We start from the raw sequence: 14,991 nt of genomic DNA, 5'->3' as shown, positions 1-14,991 counted from the left end.
CTACCTCCTAATGGACATGTGAAGCTCAATGTGGACGCTTCATTTGATGAGGACCTTCTTAAGGGGACAGCTAGTGCAATTATTTGAGATAATAGGGGCAAATTCATAAATGCGGGGAATTGAAAATTTGGCTTCTATTACGATGTGCTATGTGTTGAAACTATTGCGTTGAGATATGGTCTTTGCCTAGCACAAATAGTAGGTTGCAACAAGTTTATTGTCAATTCAGATAATCTTGAGGTTATCAGTACGATGAATGAAGGAGCACGATCTACAGGTCCAGCGGCTGCAATCTTTGATGATTGCTATCATATCGCGTGCAGCTTCCCTTATACCTTCTTTGTGCACTGTCCTAGAGAGGCTAATTCTATTGCTCATGAATTAGCAAATTTGGCTAAGGGCCCGTCTTGTAATAGATTTTTTGTTCAGCCTCCTAGCAAGCTCATCCTTTTCTTATTAAGTGACTTAACACTGGTTGAATCGTAAATAAAGAGTAGGATATGTTTTAAAAAAAACCTTATTTAGACCCCACTAACCAGTGAATGCCATATTTATTTTAACAATCCCAGCAAACGTTCTTAGGATCGTCAGATCCCAATCAAATCCATGGCAATTACTTTGCACAGCGTGGCAATTTTCTAAAAAAAATTGTACAACATTGCAACTCTCGCTCTAAAACATGGCAATCGTTTGCTCGCGTCTCCTTTCACAGAGTTGGAGGGTTTCTGCCAGTAATTTTGGGGATGGGCCTGTCCATTACCTGCCAAACGAGGCCTACAGTGTCTAAAATAACCGTTTTCCGTTAAAAAATTAACAATTTGGCACCACCAACAAGTTCATTAATGAATCAGAGATAACCAAAAAAAGCACAATTATACTGCTGACTTACTTCAACAATCCAATGAATAGAACAAATATAGCTACAATCACCGAGTACCACTCGTCTATCATCCAGACAAATGAAGTTCTAAACAGCTGACTAGCCCTGTCTATGCTGAATTACATGTAGAGATAAAACAAATCAGACAAGGCCTTGCAGCACAGATCCGGTCCCGTCCTTTGCCATGGAACCAGCACAAAGGTGACTTTCTATCTTTTGATCTGTTTCCTCGACTGCGGATTTGGGGTGACACAACAGCTGTGATGAGAGCGAGGCGAGACCAAAACTTTTCATATAATTTACACATTTACTAATGAATCAACGGGATGCAGTCCGCTAGCACAGCAACCAGGCAATCTTGGACACCGGCTGCCTCTTTTGGCCCCGAGGGAGTATCTGACACTGCCCTGCACTGTCCCTCTGGTTGAATGCGGAAGGGCCTGGCCTTTGAGGGGGGGCAATGCGGCAAACCAAGAACGATAAATTTCTTCTAGAGAATTTCCTACGCGTAATACATATACAAGCTATTTGCAGCAGCGCATGCGATGGAATTCTCAGTAGGGTGCCATGCGAGGTGGAGCAACTTCGTCGAGAAGTCTAACGAGTTTCCATTGGCATCAACACCTAGATTTTCCCCACCTGTAGACAAATTGCCTCGGGAATGAAACTAGGTAAAGAAAAAAGAAACGCAGAAATTTCTCAGACAATGTTCAAACAAAGACACTCACCTCTTCGCACACCACGGGTCATAGAGGTCAGCGTCCCCCGCGTGGGTCTGGTCGGGTTTGCAATCTGACGTCTACATGGCAGCCAAATCCGACAATGAAACACAAGTTCAGACAAATTATAAAACATGAATTGCATGACTAGGCATGACAATGAGAAGTGAACAATCTGCATAGGGTGGAGCACGCAGTACTATTGTAAGAGTTGCTTCCAAACAAAGATCATACACTGAGTATAATATTAGCTCCAGAACAGAGAAGGTAAAGTTGCTCCTGCTAGGAGTTTTGTTTGATCCAATCCAGGTTCAATTTTTGATAATAAGAAAAAATATATGATAAAAGGTCATCTCAAGCTCAACGAGCATACCTCATCGGGTTCCTGCTAGCTTCCAAAGTGGTCACCTCCGTGCTACCAGGAGTAGAACCAAAAACACGGAATAGATTACTGCATTTAAAGACACGAGCATTTTAAATATATAAGCATTAACAAACAGGATTGTAACATTGTACATGTAGTCAATAAGAAGAACAAGGAGTTACCCATAAGAGCCAGTTGCAACATGAAGTCCATCCCCACTAAGACAACACTCAAACTTGTCAAATATTGAATCGTTCTCATACAGATCACAAAGCTGAAAATAGTGATATCATGTGACTAGATTATTTATCGGTCATCACATCACATGGCTGCTTTGCTAATCATTCAGTTGACAAAATCTCACCCTTGGTCTTAGATGTTCATGAACCTGGAAGGTCGAAACAGGGCCTGAATCCATGTTTAGATCCCATAGCTGACAGAAAACAAAGACGAGATTAAATGTGAAGTTTTAACGTTTGAAGTAAATTTACTAAATCAAGAAGTTGAAGCATGATCCTGAAAGAAAAATCTAATCTTCAACTACAAAAAAAAATAACAATACATCATAAATTTCAATGCATATAGAAAGGACAATGACTAAAAGCCAACCCTTAAGCTTTAAAACATTTTAGCAAAAAGAAGCAGCGCCATATTTTTTACGTTGCTAAACATTCACTAGTTTTAGTAAAGATTTATTTGTATATCAAGCAACCAGCTAGCAGGCATCAGCAGTTAACTAACTCTCATAATGGGGCTAGAGTGAAGGAAACAAATAGTAGTCTGAAAATCTATTTCCTACTAGTTACTTAGGATAATTTAGAGTAACAAATACTAGTTCCTATTCCATGCTGGTGCCACTGAACCACTTCCATAACCATTAACCACAGCTGAGTTTGTTTCATTTTTCAATACAAGCATTCAATCTTGAGCCATATTCCTAATACGAAACGACATGCATTTCAATGTGTGCTCGAGAAAAAAAGAATACTGAACCATATTCTATTTTGTCAAGTTACTCAGTATCATCACAAAGATGCATCTGGAAAATACTATATTGGTGAGGCTAACGGGTAGGGCCTAGGTCCACATGTCAGTGCACATTGCTTGTATTTCCCAACTCAGTTGATATTTGCAACGGTACCGAACAGAAAAGTACTCTGACTTGAAACAGTGACAAAACGTTAGAATGTGTCAAAACTGAACAAGCACATGGATTTGAACCAAATTGCGACTACTAAACAGCTAAATAAGAACACTGAGATAAAGGTATGTGAACAAGCCAGTAACATACTTTGAGAGTCATATAATCACGACTAAGAAGATATCTTCCGTCCCTTGAAAACTTGACATCTGAAATTGATGCTATTATCTCCGTAAAGAACGATCTTGCTCCAGGTGCTTCATGTTCCTCAAATCTGTTTACAAGTTCTTGTTAACTCATACAGCATGCCATGAGATTTTAGCAATATAACTGAACACATTGCAATCCTCCAGTCGCGTCTAGTTTTTGTCCAGCACAGATGGATAAAATGTTGCAGGGAAAGGTATAGGAGAAATTACTAACATCTTGGAATGGTTGTCACACAATGCAGATTGTCGCAGATCGATTAGCCGGATAGAACCCTTTGAGCTACTATAGGCCAGTGTATTACAATGAGTGGGGTGGAACTCCGCACAAGTAATCACCTCTGAAATTTCAACAAATTACATCATGCAGTGCATATTGATTGCCAAGACATGAAGAACAATACTTGCAGTAATTTTGAAGAAAAAAAGACCCATGATGTTCAAATCGTCTCACTAAAAAAGGAACTAAACCATTACTAATTTCCTGTCTAATATAAACAGCAAAGTATCAATTAACAGATTAACAAAAATGGCATGTGATGATATGGATAGTGTTGACTTGATTCACTTGGCTGAATTCTCTAATGAATAACTATCAGTAGATTTCCCATAGCAAAATTTCTACTGTGTAATTTCAAAATACAGCTTCCACTCTACTGGGAATTGGCCAATTAGATCAACAAAACTGATGTCCCACGAATAATAACTTTTATCAGCTCAGCATCCATGGCACTATAAGCCAATCTAAATGAACAAAGATTGATAATATCCAAACCCAACCAACCAAAGCTACCACGCTATATGGATAGATTCTGCAAACCAATGAGCTACAAACAACGAACACCCAAATAAAATACTATTATACCATGGCCTTCATATGCTATGTCATATGATATCCATAGCTTTAACATAGCTTTTGGCTGGCAATGATATATTTCATCAGCCCACCAATTGCTTTATTTAAGACGTAGTCAGGCTACCTGAGACAATATTCTGATGCTAATTCTTACTCAAGTACTGAATAGAGAGGCACAGGTTAATATCACTGTACAACAAGAAACCCACTTAATGATGAAAGAATATTCAGTTATTAACTGTAACACCTGTGTGGAGTCAGTATGTCATCGTGCGAGATCAGAAACATGGCAAGACTTCACAATAAACAAAGGTAAAGAAACTATAGAAGTCTTACGCCAAGGCAATTTACCATGTTGCACTATAGAAAGAGATTAGGAGACTAAGTTGAATTACCTGTTAGATCTTCCATGTTTGTAGGCTTCACATCAACAATGTTAAAGCTCTGGCTGTTTATTTCCAAATTCCATAGATTTATTCGCAGATCATCTGCTGATATAAATGTTTCACCATCACTGGAATTAAAAGACAGAAAATTTATGAGCACAGTATCCAGAGATGACAGATCACAGCACTGGGAGAGCAGTTAAAAGTTACGAGGACATAAGCTTCAGAAAATTATGTTATAACACTGTTGCAATACGAAAATCATAAAGAATTGCTAGGGTATACTTCTCCAGTTCACAAATCAGAATCGAGTTCGCCTACTCTAGCACGTGTCATATTATATAGCTACACAAGAGACCTCCGAGTTCCATACAAAGCAGATCCTTGCATAACATGTAAAAAGGAAAAGAAAGAACAAGACCAGACTGGGTGGTCTCCATCCAGCCCACTGGGACCACTTCCAAGTGAGCTATACCCTGAATTGGGAGCAAACCCGGACAGTTCCAAACCACGATGTAAATTGGTATTCAAAGAGGTTTTGAGCAAATCTGGTAACTATGTGTAGGGTATGCATACATGTTGAGTGGTCCAGATTGGGTAACGTCTCCCATGATTCTTATTAGGTGAGGTACGAATACTACTGTACTGATGCATGATACTCCCTCTGTAAATTAATATAAGACCATTAGATCACTATTCAGTGATCTAAACGGTCTTATATTAGTTTACAGAGGGAGTACATTACAAAGGCACTACATGAGTGACACAAACAGTTCTCTTCTTAAAAGCACAAAACTTGTATCTGATTTGCCTATCTAAATGTTCATTTGGTAGAAGATGCAAATGATTGCACGGTACCTGCTGAGACCTAAAACATGGAAGTGGTACTGTGGTAGAAACACCAACATATTCCATTTTAATCAATAAATGATACTCCGTAATTTCTTACAAACTCATTTAAATTTTACAAGAATTGGCTAGTAAATTAGATATTAAGTTTTGAGAAGATAGATGTTACTAGCTTTGGTGTATTCTTATCTTGTTTCTGCAAGAAAAAGACCAACATAAAGGGGAGAAATATGAAAACTCATAGAAAAATAATGCAGAAGGGATCAGTTGACAAGATTAAAACTCAATGCCGTGGCAAGACTAACCTATTATTCGAAATAGAATTAATATGGTAATCATGAGCATGGGCATATACACGTCGACATCTAGCAACAAGGTTCACATCTTGATTAGTAACCTGCATGTGGTTGGAAGCGAAGTCAGTTGGACTCGATAATAGCTTGATAAACAATTATAGTGTCAGCTTCATGCAGTAGAGCTGACAAGACTTTTGGTACAATTACCACAGGTAAACGCAGCGATGGGTAACCTCCAGGTGGAAATGCGAGATCACTGTTGAGGCTGTCAGACTTTTTTGAACATCCACCATTTGGAAGAGGAGGCTCGGAAGTACTGGTACTCGCACGACTTGTGGTACCATCCCCTACAGTTCGGGAAGTGTCCAAAGCCATAACTGAAACTTGTTTTACTTTTTTCTCTTGCACCTGCAAGGACAGTAAAGCAATAGGTCAATACAGATGAAACTTGATAACAGCCCACAAATTAAAAATGCAAATTCAAGGTTCTCATTAGTTAATCAGATAGAAGGATGTCTACTTCATTTGTGGCTGCAAAGGCCCAGCGATAATAGCAAAACGGAAGGCCTGAACATATGGGCCTACCAGTATCAATAATTTCATGAATTACAGCCAGTGTTGATGTAAATGTTATGAATTTTCTCATCCCCACAAATAAAAAATTACAGATCAACACAAACACATACTCCCTCCGTCCTGAATTACTTGTCGCAGAAATGGATGTATCTAGACATATTTTTAGTTATAGATACATCCATTTCTGCGACAAGTATTTCGGAACGGAGGGAGTATAAGCCTACAAGGAGAAAAATTCATTGACATTACTGCAACAAATATACACTTCATCTATGGTAGGGCTAGACTGCCAGCATATCTATATCATCTATATCTATATCTATATCACCATATAGTGTAACAATAACTTTGAATATCAGCCGTTGGATATGCTCCATCCAACGGTTGAGAGACGGCAAATCCGAACAATAGCATCCATTGGATAAAGCTTTCATCTCACTAGATTCTGCTACATGGCGTTTTAACTGAATCCCCACTATCGTCTCATATTATTCTAGAAGTATCTTTTTCTCATGCCAAGAATCTGATTCTCCAATAAAAAAAAGCAATAGAACAATCTATATTCTATAGAGTTGGGCCCTGTCTAATATGATTCATTCGGAAGGAAATAAAATGTCGAGAATGCATTTCCCCCTGCTATTATATATTTCCTGAAGTGCAAAGCACGTATAATTTACTAGTATGAAACAGTAAGGAAAAGATTGACATGCGCAAGAGAAATTAAAAGGCACCCTGGCATACCTTCCAGTATTTGATCGTCTTATCATTTGTGGACAGTAGAAAGAGTGCATTGTTGGCTGTCTGGCACCACTTGATCTTGTTGATCTTCTCCTCTATCTCCAAACTTTTGAGGTAGTCAAACTACAATAATTTCAGACAAATGAAACAGCACGGGTATTAGCTTCCATCTTCCCTGCCATGACTAAGTTAAGGAAACCTTTTCCATGCACCAGCTTCCTAAATTTATTGTGGAATTACAACTTAATGGCGATAGAAAACTTCTATGGACTACAAAAACCAGTCCAGATTGATATATACCTCAGGTTCATGACTCTGAAACTCCGTTTTATAGCGGAACTCGGGATGTCTAGTAATTGGAACATCCTGTCTCTCCAGTTCTCTCCGATTAGCGTGCTCCTGTTAGATTAACTTCATGAGGGCAAAATATTTAAACTGAAACCCCTATAAGTTCAACTACATGGTGCTTACATCCCGAGCATCTGTTCTCTCAAATAAAACAACACGTCCTCCTCTGTCTCCGGTGGCAAGATGATCACCAGATTTATCAAACTCGATTGCAGAGATGATGTCAACTGAAACAGAACAGCATATACCCAATCAACACGCAAGAAATTATTCAATTGAAATGCAAACGGATAAACCAAGAAAGTAGCCTTAGATTGTAACACAAGGCTATGAGTGTTTAGCATGTATCCTACGAATCCCAAATAAAATAAGCTAATAATCAAATGAACAAGCTGTCTGATTCAGAAAATGAAATCAAAGGTTCCCATCATAAGGATTAAAATCTTTAATTGCGTCAAAGTGGATGATCATATCAAGACAGACGGACCAATGCAGCATCTCTATCTCTATCTCTACATCTACAACTTACAAAAGTAGCGAGTTCTAATTCTTCTGAAGCCACCAAAATTAGTGTATCCAGAACGACCCACACCCTACGATATAATCCATCTAATTAAATCTAAGAGTTGATATTGCTTCCGTGGTCTGCCATCCAATCCAAGGGCTCATATTCCATGTTCTGCCAGAGTCCCGCCCACGTCCTGCCCAGTCACGTAGCCACGACCTCCCTCACACAATCCCCCCTAATTAATAGCATACCCAATATCCATGCTAGCGCTAACCAATTAATTATATCCTGCCTAATATTAACATGTGATTTAATCTTGTCAAATATTAGTGTGCAATGCAATTAATACATTGCCTAGTACTAGCATGCATTGCACGGACACGATTAATAGTAGACATATAAAATGTTAACAATGGACAGTTTCTCCCATGCACAGATGGAAAGCATGTATGTCCTGTCAAATACATCCAAATCCGACAAAAGATGAAAGGCACTGTGGGCCAATGCAAAATCATGCTAGAATCATCCTAAATGATCATAAGCCTCCACCCCTTACGTGATCAACACAGTAACGTAATTCAGTTCAGGTTGCCGCCAAATCATCATAACCGTCAAGAAAAGCATTAACCAACACATCTCCAACTGTGAATCTACTACAAGAGCTCACGAGCTCCGCACCCTCTTACGACCTTCCTGCATTCCTCAAATCACATGATCAAAAACCTGTCTTTATGACCGAATTCTTCAAAGTCCAGCTGAGGCCTTGTGTGACAAGACCCTAAGACTGACGAAAGATTCGCCTTTTAACAAATGATGAAAAAAATTGTTCGCAGCGTGAAGCATATTAAGGAGCAATCCTGACTTCGGCTCCAAAACGTTCCGGCAAGGCGGAACCTGCTAGCACAGAAGCACACTAGTCGCCATAACCATCCATCGACTCTACAAATACGGCAGAACATATCTAGCGCGCGCATTTTCCTACGAGCCAACGGACCAAACGCTCCAGTCCCCTGGTAGGCACAGATGACACCAATCCCACAGCCACCGATCCTTGACCTATCCTCCCGATCCCCACAGTCCACCAGCACAGCTCTCCGGCGCGACCCGGCCTCAGAGGCCCCACGAATCGAGCGGATCTCGGGGGCGGGAAGCGCGAACCCGTTGTTGCGGGCACGCGAACGTACCTTCCTGCACGTCCTCGCCCGCCGCGCGCTCGCCGAAGACCTGCGCGAACCTCCACTCGAGCGATTGCTGCTGATGCTGCTGCGCCGGGGCCGCCGAAGACGAACCCGCCGTCGCCCCGGGGCTGTCGTCGCCGGAATCTCTGGGATTCATTGTGCCGTGCTCACGCGATCGCGCCGCGAGGGCATCGCATCGGGGATCGGGATGGGGCAGAGGAGGTCCTCCCCAGGGGGGGAGGGCGGTAGGCCGGGCGGTGATGCCGCGGCGGTCGACGGAGATCGAGTCGGGGAGGGGCGGGGTGGGCTCTGCGAGGGGGGAGAGGGGGAAGTGATGTGGGGGAGGGCTCGGTCGAGGTCTCTCTGTCTCTGGCCCTCGCGTCCCTCGCGTTCGTGTGTGAGCTTAGCTCTTTTTTTTCCTTATTATATTATTATATTTCTCTATTTGACATGGTAAAAAGCGAACTTGTTCCATGGTAGCAAGAGTGGCGCTCACATAGTGTAATTATCAGAGTTGTTTATCTTAGTGGTGTCCATAAAAAAATGAAAAGCTCATTAGGGCTCTGAAGATGAGATTAGCGAGTCAGTGTTTGGATAGATCCTAATGTTGAGGGGCACTCGCCCTGGTGATTTTACTTTTCTTATTTATCAGAAGTTTTAGGATCTTGTAAAACATGATTTATAGCCTTATTCGAAGATTTTAAAAATGAAACTCTTTAGACTCCTTCATTATTATTTTATCGGGGATTCTTTTTCCGTCTTATTATTTCGCTCACATGTTAAAAACCAAACTTGTTTCATGGTAGGAAATTAGCAAAAGTAGTGCCCGCATAGTGTAATTCTAATAAGTGTTCATGTTAGAGGTGTCCATGGGAGAAAATGTGAAGTTCATTTGGGCTTTATCTGAAGATGAGATTGGCGAGTAAATGTTTGGATAGATTCTACTGCTGAGGGAGGCACTTGATCTGATGGTTTTTACTTTTCCTGTTTATCAAAAGTTCTAGAATCTTACAAAACATGATTTTATAACCTTATTCAAATATTTTGAAAATGGAACTCTTTAGTCTCTTTTAGTACTCCCTCTGTATACAATGTAAGACGTCTTACATTTGTTTATAGAGGGAGTATTATTTTGCCAGGTGGGCTATTTAGACTTATCTTGCTATGTTAACTTTAATTTCAAAAGAGTCCAAAGCACTTCTCTTAATAAATACGATGGTAATTGTCTTGAGTGGACACTCTTTAAAGAACTTTGCTAAAGCATGTATACTAACAGGTTGAGTTGATGCATTGGTAGCCTTATGCATCTATCGATACTACATTTACAAAAGGAAGGTTCGTTTTAAAGAGTGTGGTTGGTGTTTCGTTCACGTGGTGCATCAGAAAAAAGAGGAGAAGACACATGAAAAGCCTGGTGTAAAGTGTATTGATCTTTTTTAGAGAAAATGCTTCGATTGAGAGGTTTTAGTCATATGTGAAGGAAGAGGATGAGAGTGTTGATTCATAAGGGGTTTGTTGGTGTCAGGATTGATGTGCATGATAGTAGCTATTTTGAAACTGGCGAGGGGCTTAGGCTTAAGGACCCCGTGACTCTTTTACCTTCACTTCAGTTGTTGATTTTCTTTTCTAAAAATTCTCAATGGAACTAATAGGCAAGGCATGATCACTGGTCTTTTGTCGGACTTTTAGCCATAGGGGTTCAGTTTGAAGTTTGTAGATGATACACTTTTATTTGATACAAATATATACTCCCTTCGTCCCGAATTACTTGTCTTAGATTTGCCTAGATATGGATGTATCTAAACGTGTCTAGATACATCCATATCTAGACAAATCTAAGACAAGTAATTTGGGACGAAGGTAATAGAAAACTAGGTAATTATCCGCGTGTAGCATGCAAAACCTAAATTTGAGAGAGACGTGCATATTCAATAGGAAAGGGAAGAGAAGAATGGTCTCAAATTCTTTGTAGTTTCATAAGAAAAAAGCTTGTGTAAATACGGATTTATAGAAAGGAAGCAGGCGAGTCATATTGCCAAGATTAGAGGATCAATTCGTACATCTAAAGGAGGAAGTTTCATTGTTCCTTCTAGGTGCATACCTAATTAGTTTCGCTGAAGTCCTCATGTGTACCTTTTCATCCTAAGTAGCTCATATGTCTTATGGGACAAATAGAAAGATGGAATCAAGCTGTTGTGATCAATCCATTGTTCTTGAATTGCAATTTACAACATGCAGAAAGCACATAAATCACATGATGTGGATCTGAAACATGGTACATAAATACTCAGAGCCCTATTACTGATGGGATCTCATTCCTCTCTACTGGTGTATGTCTGCATAACTGAAACATATATCAAGTCTTAACAATGATCATTCCAAAGAAAAACAGCTAGATAAGGGCTCGGGATCAGAGTCAAAGTTTACTCTTGCCTACAATCGACGACCTCGGTGCCTTTTTTCCCTTCTTCTCCCTTCGTACTGTAGCCTGCACTTGTTTTCTTGGGGTGATTTTTTTGGCTGATCAAATCAGGCATCCGGAGGAGTATCGAAAGCTATATTTTTAGTGGCCTTTCTTTGTTGTCGTTGCCAAGGAGGAGGTAGCACACAATTGTGATGGCAATGTAAAATATGCAAACGACTCCTCTCATTACTCCATCGGTTTCATCAGTATTATTGACTCCACACTTAATTTTTTGCGTGTTTGTGGTGGAGGACGTGAACATTGGCAAACAATGCAGAAGGTGAATACGTTTTGATGGTGGTTTTGTCGTTGCTAGTAGTGGACTAAGTGGGGGAATTGTTGTGTTCTGTCATAATGGGGTGAGGTTATGAGTGAAGAACTTCTCAAGATATCATGTTGACACAATGGTTGCGAAGCTTGAGAAGGAAGAATGGAGGTTGATGTGCTTTTATTGCGAGGCCAACAGAAGCCTGTGTCAGTAGACTTGGATGTGATAGCTCGTTTGAGGAGTGAATCAATGCTTCCATGGCTCTGCATTGGGTATTTTAACCAAGTGCTTCAGAGGGAGGAGCAAATGGGACCGAACTTGTGTGATGTGTCCCAGATGCCAGGGTCTAGAGAAGCAGTTGATTTATGTGGACTTGATGACCTGGGATACATTGGGGTGGACTAGACCTTTGAGAAACGTGTGAGCAGTGGTTAGTTTTGCAGAGTTCGGCTAGACAAAGCTCTAGCAAAAAGAAGTTGGAGTGGCATGTTTCCTTTTACTTCACTACGTTTTCTAGTTGTTTCTAAGTCAAATCATCTTCCTATCGTGTGATGTAATGAAATTGAAGCAGTGAATAGAAGGATAGCAGTGGACAAACCTTTCCGCTTTGAGGTGATGTGGGGTACACACCCAGATTTTGATGCTATGGTGGAACGCATATGGAACGAAGAGGAGGGGGCCATCTCGGTCGCCTCCATGAAAGATAAGCTCGACTAGCTGGTGAGTGCACTTGCGAGCTGGGTAAGCTGCACATTTTGGCACGTACGGAAGGAGCTCGTACTTTGAAAAAGAGGCTAGGCGAGTTATGTGTTGTTCCGAACAAGCAGGGACCTAGTTATGAGGAGAAGAAAATCGAAGAAAGAATAGTTGAGTTGAATTTCTGTGAGAAATCACATGGTGATAGCGCCCCGAATCCAATGGTTGGCTGAAGGTGACAGCAATACAAAAAATCACCTAAAGGCTACGGGCAGAAAGAAGAGGAAGAATCGCATCACACAACTATTAAGAGCTGATAGGTCTATGCACCAAGATGAGAGGGAGTTAGGAGGTATGGCTACTGAGTTCTATGGAACTTTGTATTTGAAGGTATAATGAGTATTGAGGAGGTGTTACCTCATATACCATGAAGAGTTGATGGCCACATGAATGAAATGCTTAATGTTGGGAACGTAGCAGAAATTCAAAATTTTCTACGCATCACCAAGATCAATCTATGGAGTAATCTAGCAACGAGGGAAGGAGGGTGCATCTACATACCCTTGTAGATCGCTAAGCGGAAGCGTTCAAGTGAACGGGGTTGATGGAGTTGTACTCGTCGTGATCCAAATCACCGATGATCCTAGTGCCGAACGGACGGCACCTCCATGTTCAACACACGTACAGCCCGGTGACGCCTCCTACGCCTTGATCCAGCAAGGGGAGAAGGAGAGGTTGGGAAGACCCCATCCAGCAGCAGCACGACGGCGTGGTGGTGGTGGAGGAGCGTGGTACTCCAGCAGGGCTTCGCCAAGCACCGCAAGAGACGAGGAGGGAGAGGGGTAGGGCTGCGCCAAGAAGGAGATGTTCTCGTGTTTCTGGCAGCCCAAAACCCCCACTATATATAGGGGAAAGGGAGGGGCTGCGCCCCCACCTAGGTTTCCACCCCTAGGGGTGGCGGCCAGCCCTAGATCCCATCTAGGGGGCGGCCAAGGGGGAGAGAGGGGGGGCGCACCACTAGGTGGGCCTTAGGCCCATCTGAGCCTAGGGTTTCCCCCTTTTCCCTTCTCTCTTCGCCTTGGGCCCTGGTGGGGGGGCGCACCAGCCCACCTGGGGCTGGTCCCCTCCCACACTTGGCCCATGCAGCCCTCCGGAGCTGGTGGCCCCACTTGGTGGACCACCGGGACCCTCCCGGTGGTCCCGGTACATTACCGATAAAACCCGAAACTTTTTCGGCGACCAAAACAGGACTTCCCATATATAAATCTTTACCTCCGGACCATTCCGGAACTCCTCGTGACGTCCGGGATCTCATCCGGGACTCTGAACAACATTCAGTAACCACATATATCTATTCCCTATAACCCTAGCATCATCGAACCTTAAGTGTGTAGACCCTACGGGTTCGGGAACCATGCAGACATGACCGAGACAACTCTCCGGTCAATAACCAACAGCGGGATCTGGATACCCATGTTGGCTCCCACATGTTCCACGATGATCTCATCGGATGAACCACGATGTCAAGGATTCAATCAATCCCGTATACAATTCCCTTTGTCTAGCGGTACGATACTTGCCCGAGATTCGATCGTCGGTATCCCGATACCTTGTTCAATCTCGTTACCGGCAAGTCTCTTTACTCGTTCCGTAACACATCATCCCGTGATCAACTCCTTGGTCACATTGTGCACATTATTGTCGGAGTAAGTGACCACGGGTAGCCTAGCCGGCTTCCCCTGGCCTTTCTGAAAAAATTACGAGCCGATCTGGCTCTCAAGAATCCAAGACATGGGGCCGCCTTCCCCTGGCCGGCTGTCTCCCAGGCCGGCTATTGGAAGGCGGCTCGACTTCAGCCCTCATGAAGAAAGCCGCGGGAGGGCCGGCTCCGAGGAGCCGGCTGCGAGAAGGTCGACTCCAAGGAGCCGGCTCCCATAAAGCGGTCAAGACCGTACCCCTGAAGTCTGCATCCACATAATGGCGATGTGACGGGGCGTGGCTACAGTGAAGCCTGCCACCCCCGAATCCCGGAGCGCGCCTGTCACAATGCGCCGTACGGGTGGCCGTGCCCCGTCCGGCGCGGCACTATTGCCACACTGACCCTGATGTCATCCAGGACGGGCTACCAGTACGGCCCACGGGCGGTGGGCCCCTTCAGGCAGAGAGACACCTGAAGGCGGCCTGGCCTCCCCCAGTCGGCCCGAGACGGAGCCGGCTCTCTCCAGCCGGCTTGCCACCCCCTCGAAGGAGACGCCCCATTAAGGAGACAAGACGCGGTAAGGCTACAGTGGTCACCCGCCGGACGACAGCACTGTAGCCATGCTTACCTCGGCGAAGCCCTCGTCACCAAGATTGAGCAACAGTAACCAGCCACCGACAAGGCCCTGGACAGTGGGGCCTGCCTGTCGACCAGGGAGCCGGCAGCCGGCGGGCCCCAGCAGCCGGCGGGCCCCAGCAGCCGGCGCAGAAGCTGGAGAGCGAAGACACAGACGGCTGGGCCTCACGCCCAACCGGATTA

At 43.1% G+C, this 14,991-nt stretch overlaps 1 protein-coding gene across 1 annotated transcript; it reads right to left on the bottom strand.

The window, feature by feature from the left end:
• Nucleotides 1-854: 854 nt before the first annotated feature.
• On the bottom strand, nt 855-9,374 carry LOC123148009 (serine/threonine protein phosphatase 2A 55 kDa regulatory subunit B alpha isoform). The gene is made up of 14 exons (XM_044567366.1): nt 9,052-9,374; nt 7,483-7,586; nt 7,312-7,410; nt 7,015-7,134; nt 5,905-6,105; nt 5,707-5,798; nt 4,562-4,680; nt 3,528-3,651; nt 3,255-3,378; nt 2,328-2,396; nt 2,146-2,237; nt 1,973-2,050; nt 1,609-1,679; nt 855-1,519 (listed from the first exon to the last, which is right to left on the bottom strand). The coding sequence occupies exons 1-14, from the start codon at nt 9,200-9,202 to the stop codon at nt 1,383-1,385; spliced, it is 1,581 nt and encodes a 526-aa protein (XP_044423301.1). The 5' UTR covers nt 9,203-9,374; the 3' UTR covers nt 855-1,382.
• Nucleotides 9,375-14,991: the final 5,617 nt, after the last annotated feature.

This window comes from Triticum aestivum, chromosome 7A (assembly GCF_018294505.1).
Source record: "Triticum aestivum cultivar Chinese Spring chromosome 7A, IWGSC CS RefSeq v2.1, whole genome shotgun sequence".
NCBI lineage: Eukaryota > Viridiplantae > Streptophyta > Magnoliopsida > Poales > Poaceae > Triticum > Triticum aestivum.
Note: the sequence above shows the minus strand (reverse complement) of the source record. Positions and strands in the feature narration are given on the sequence as shown.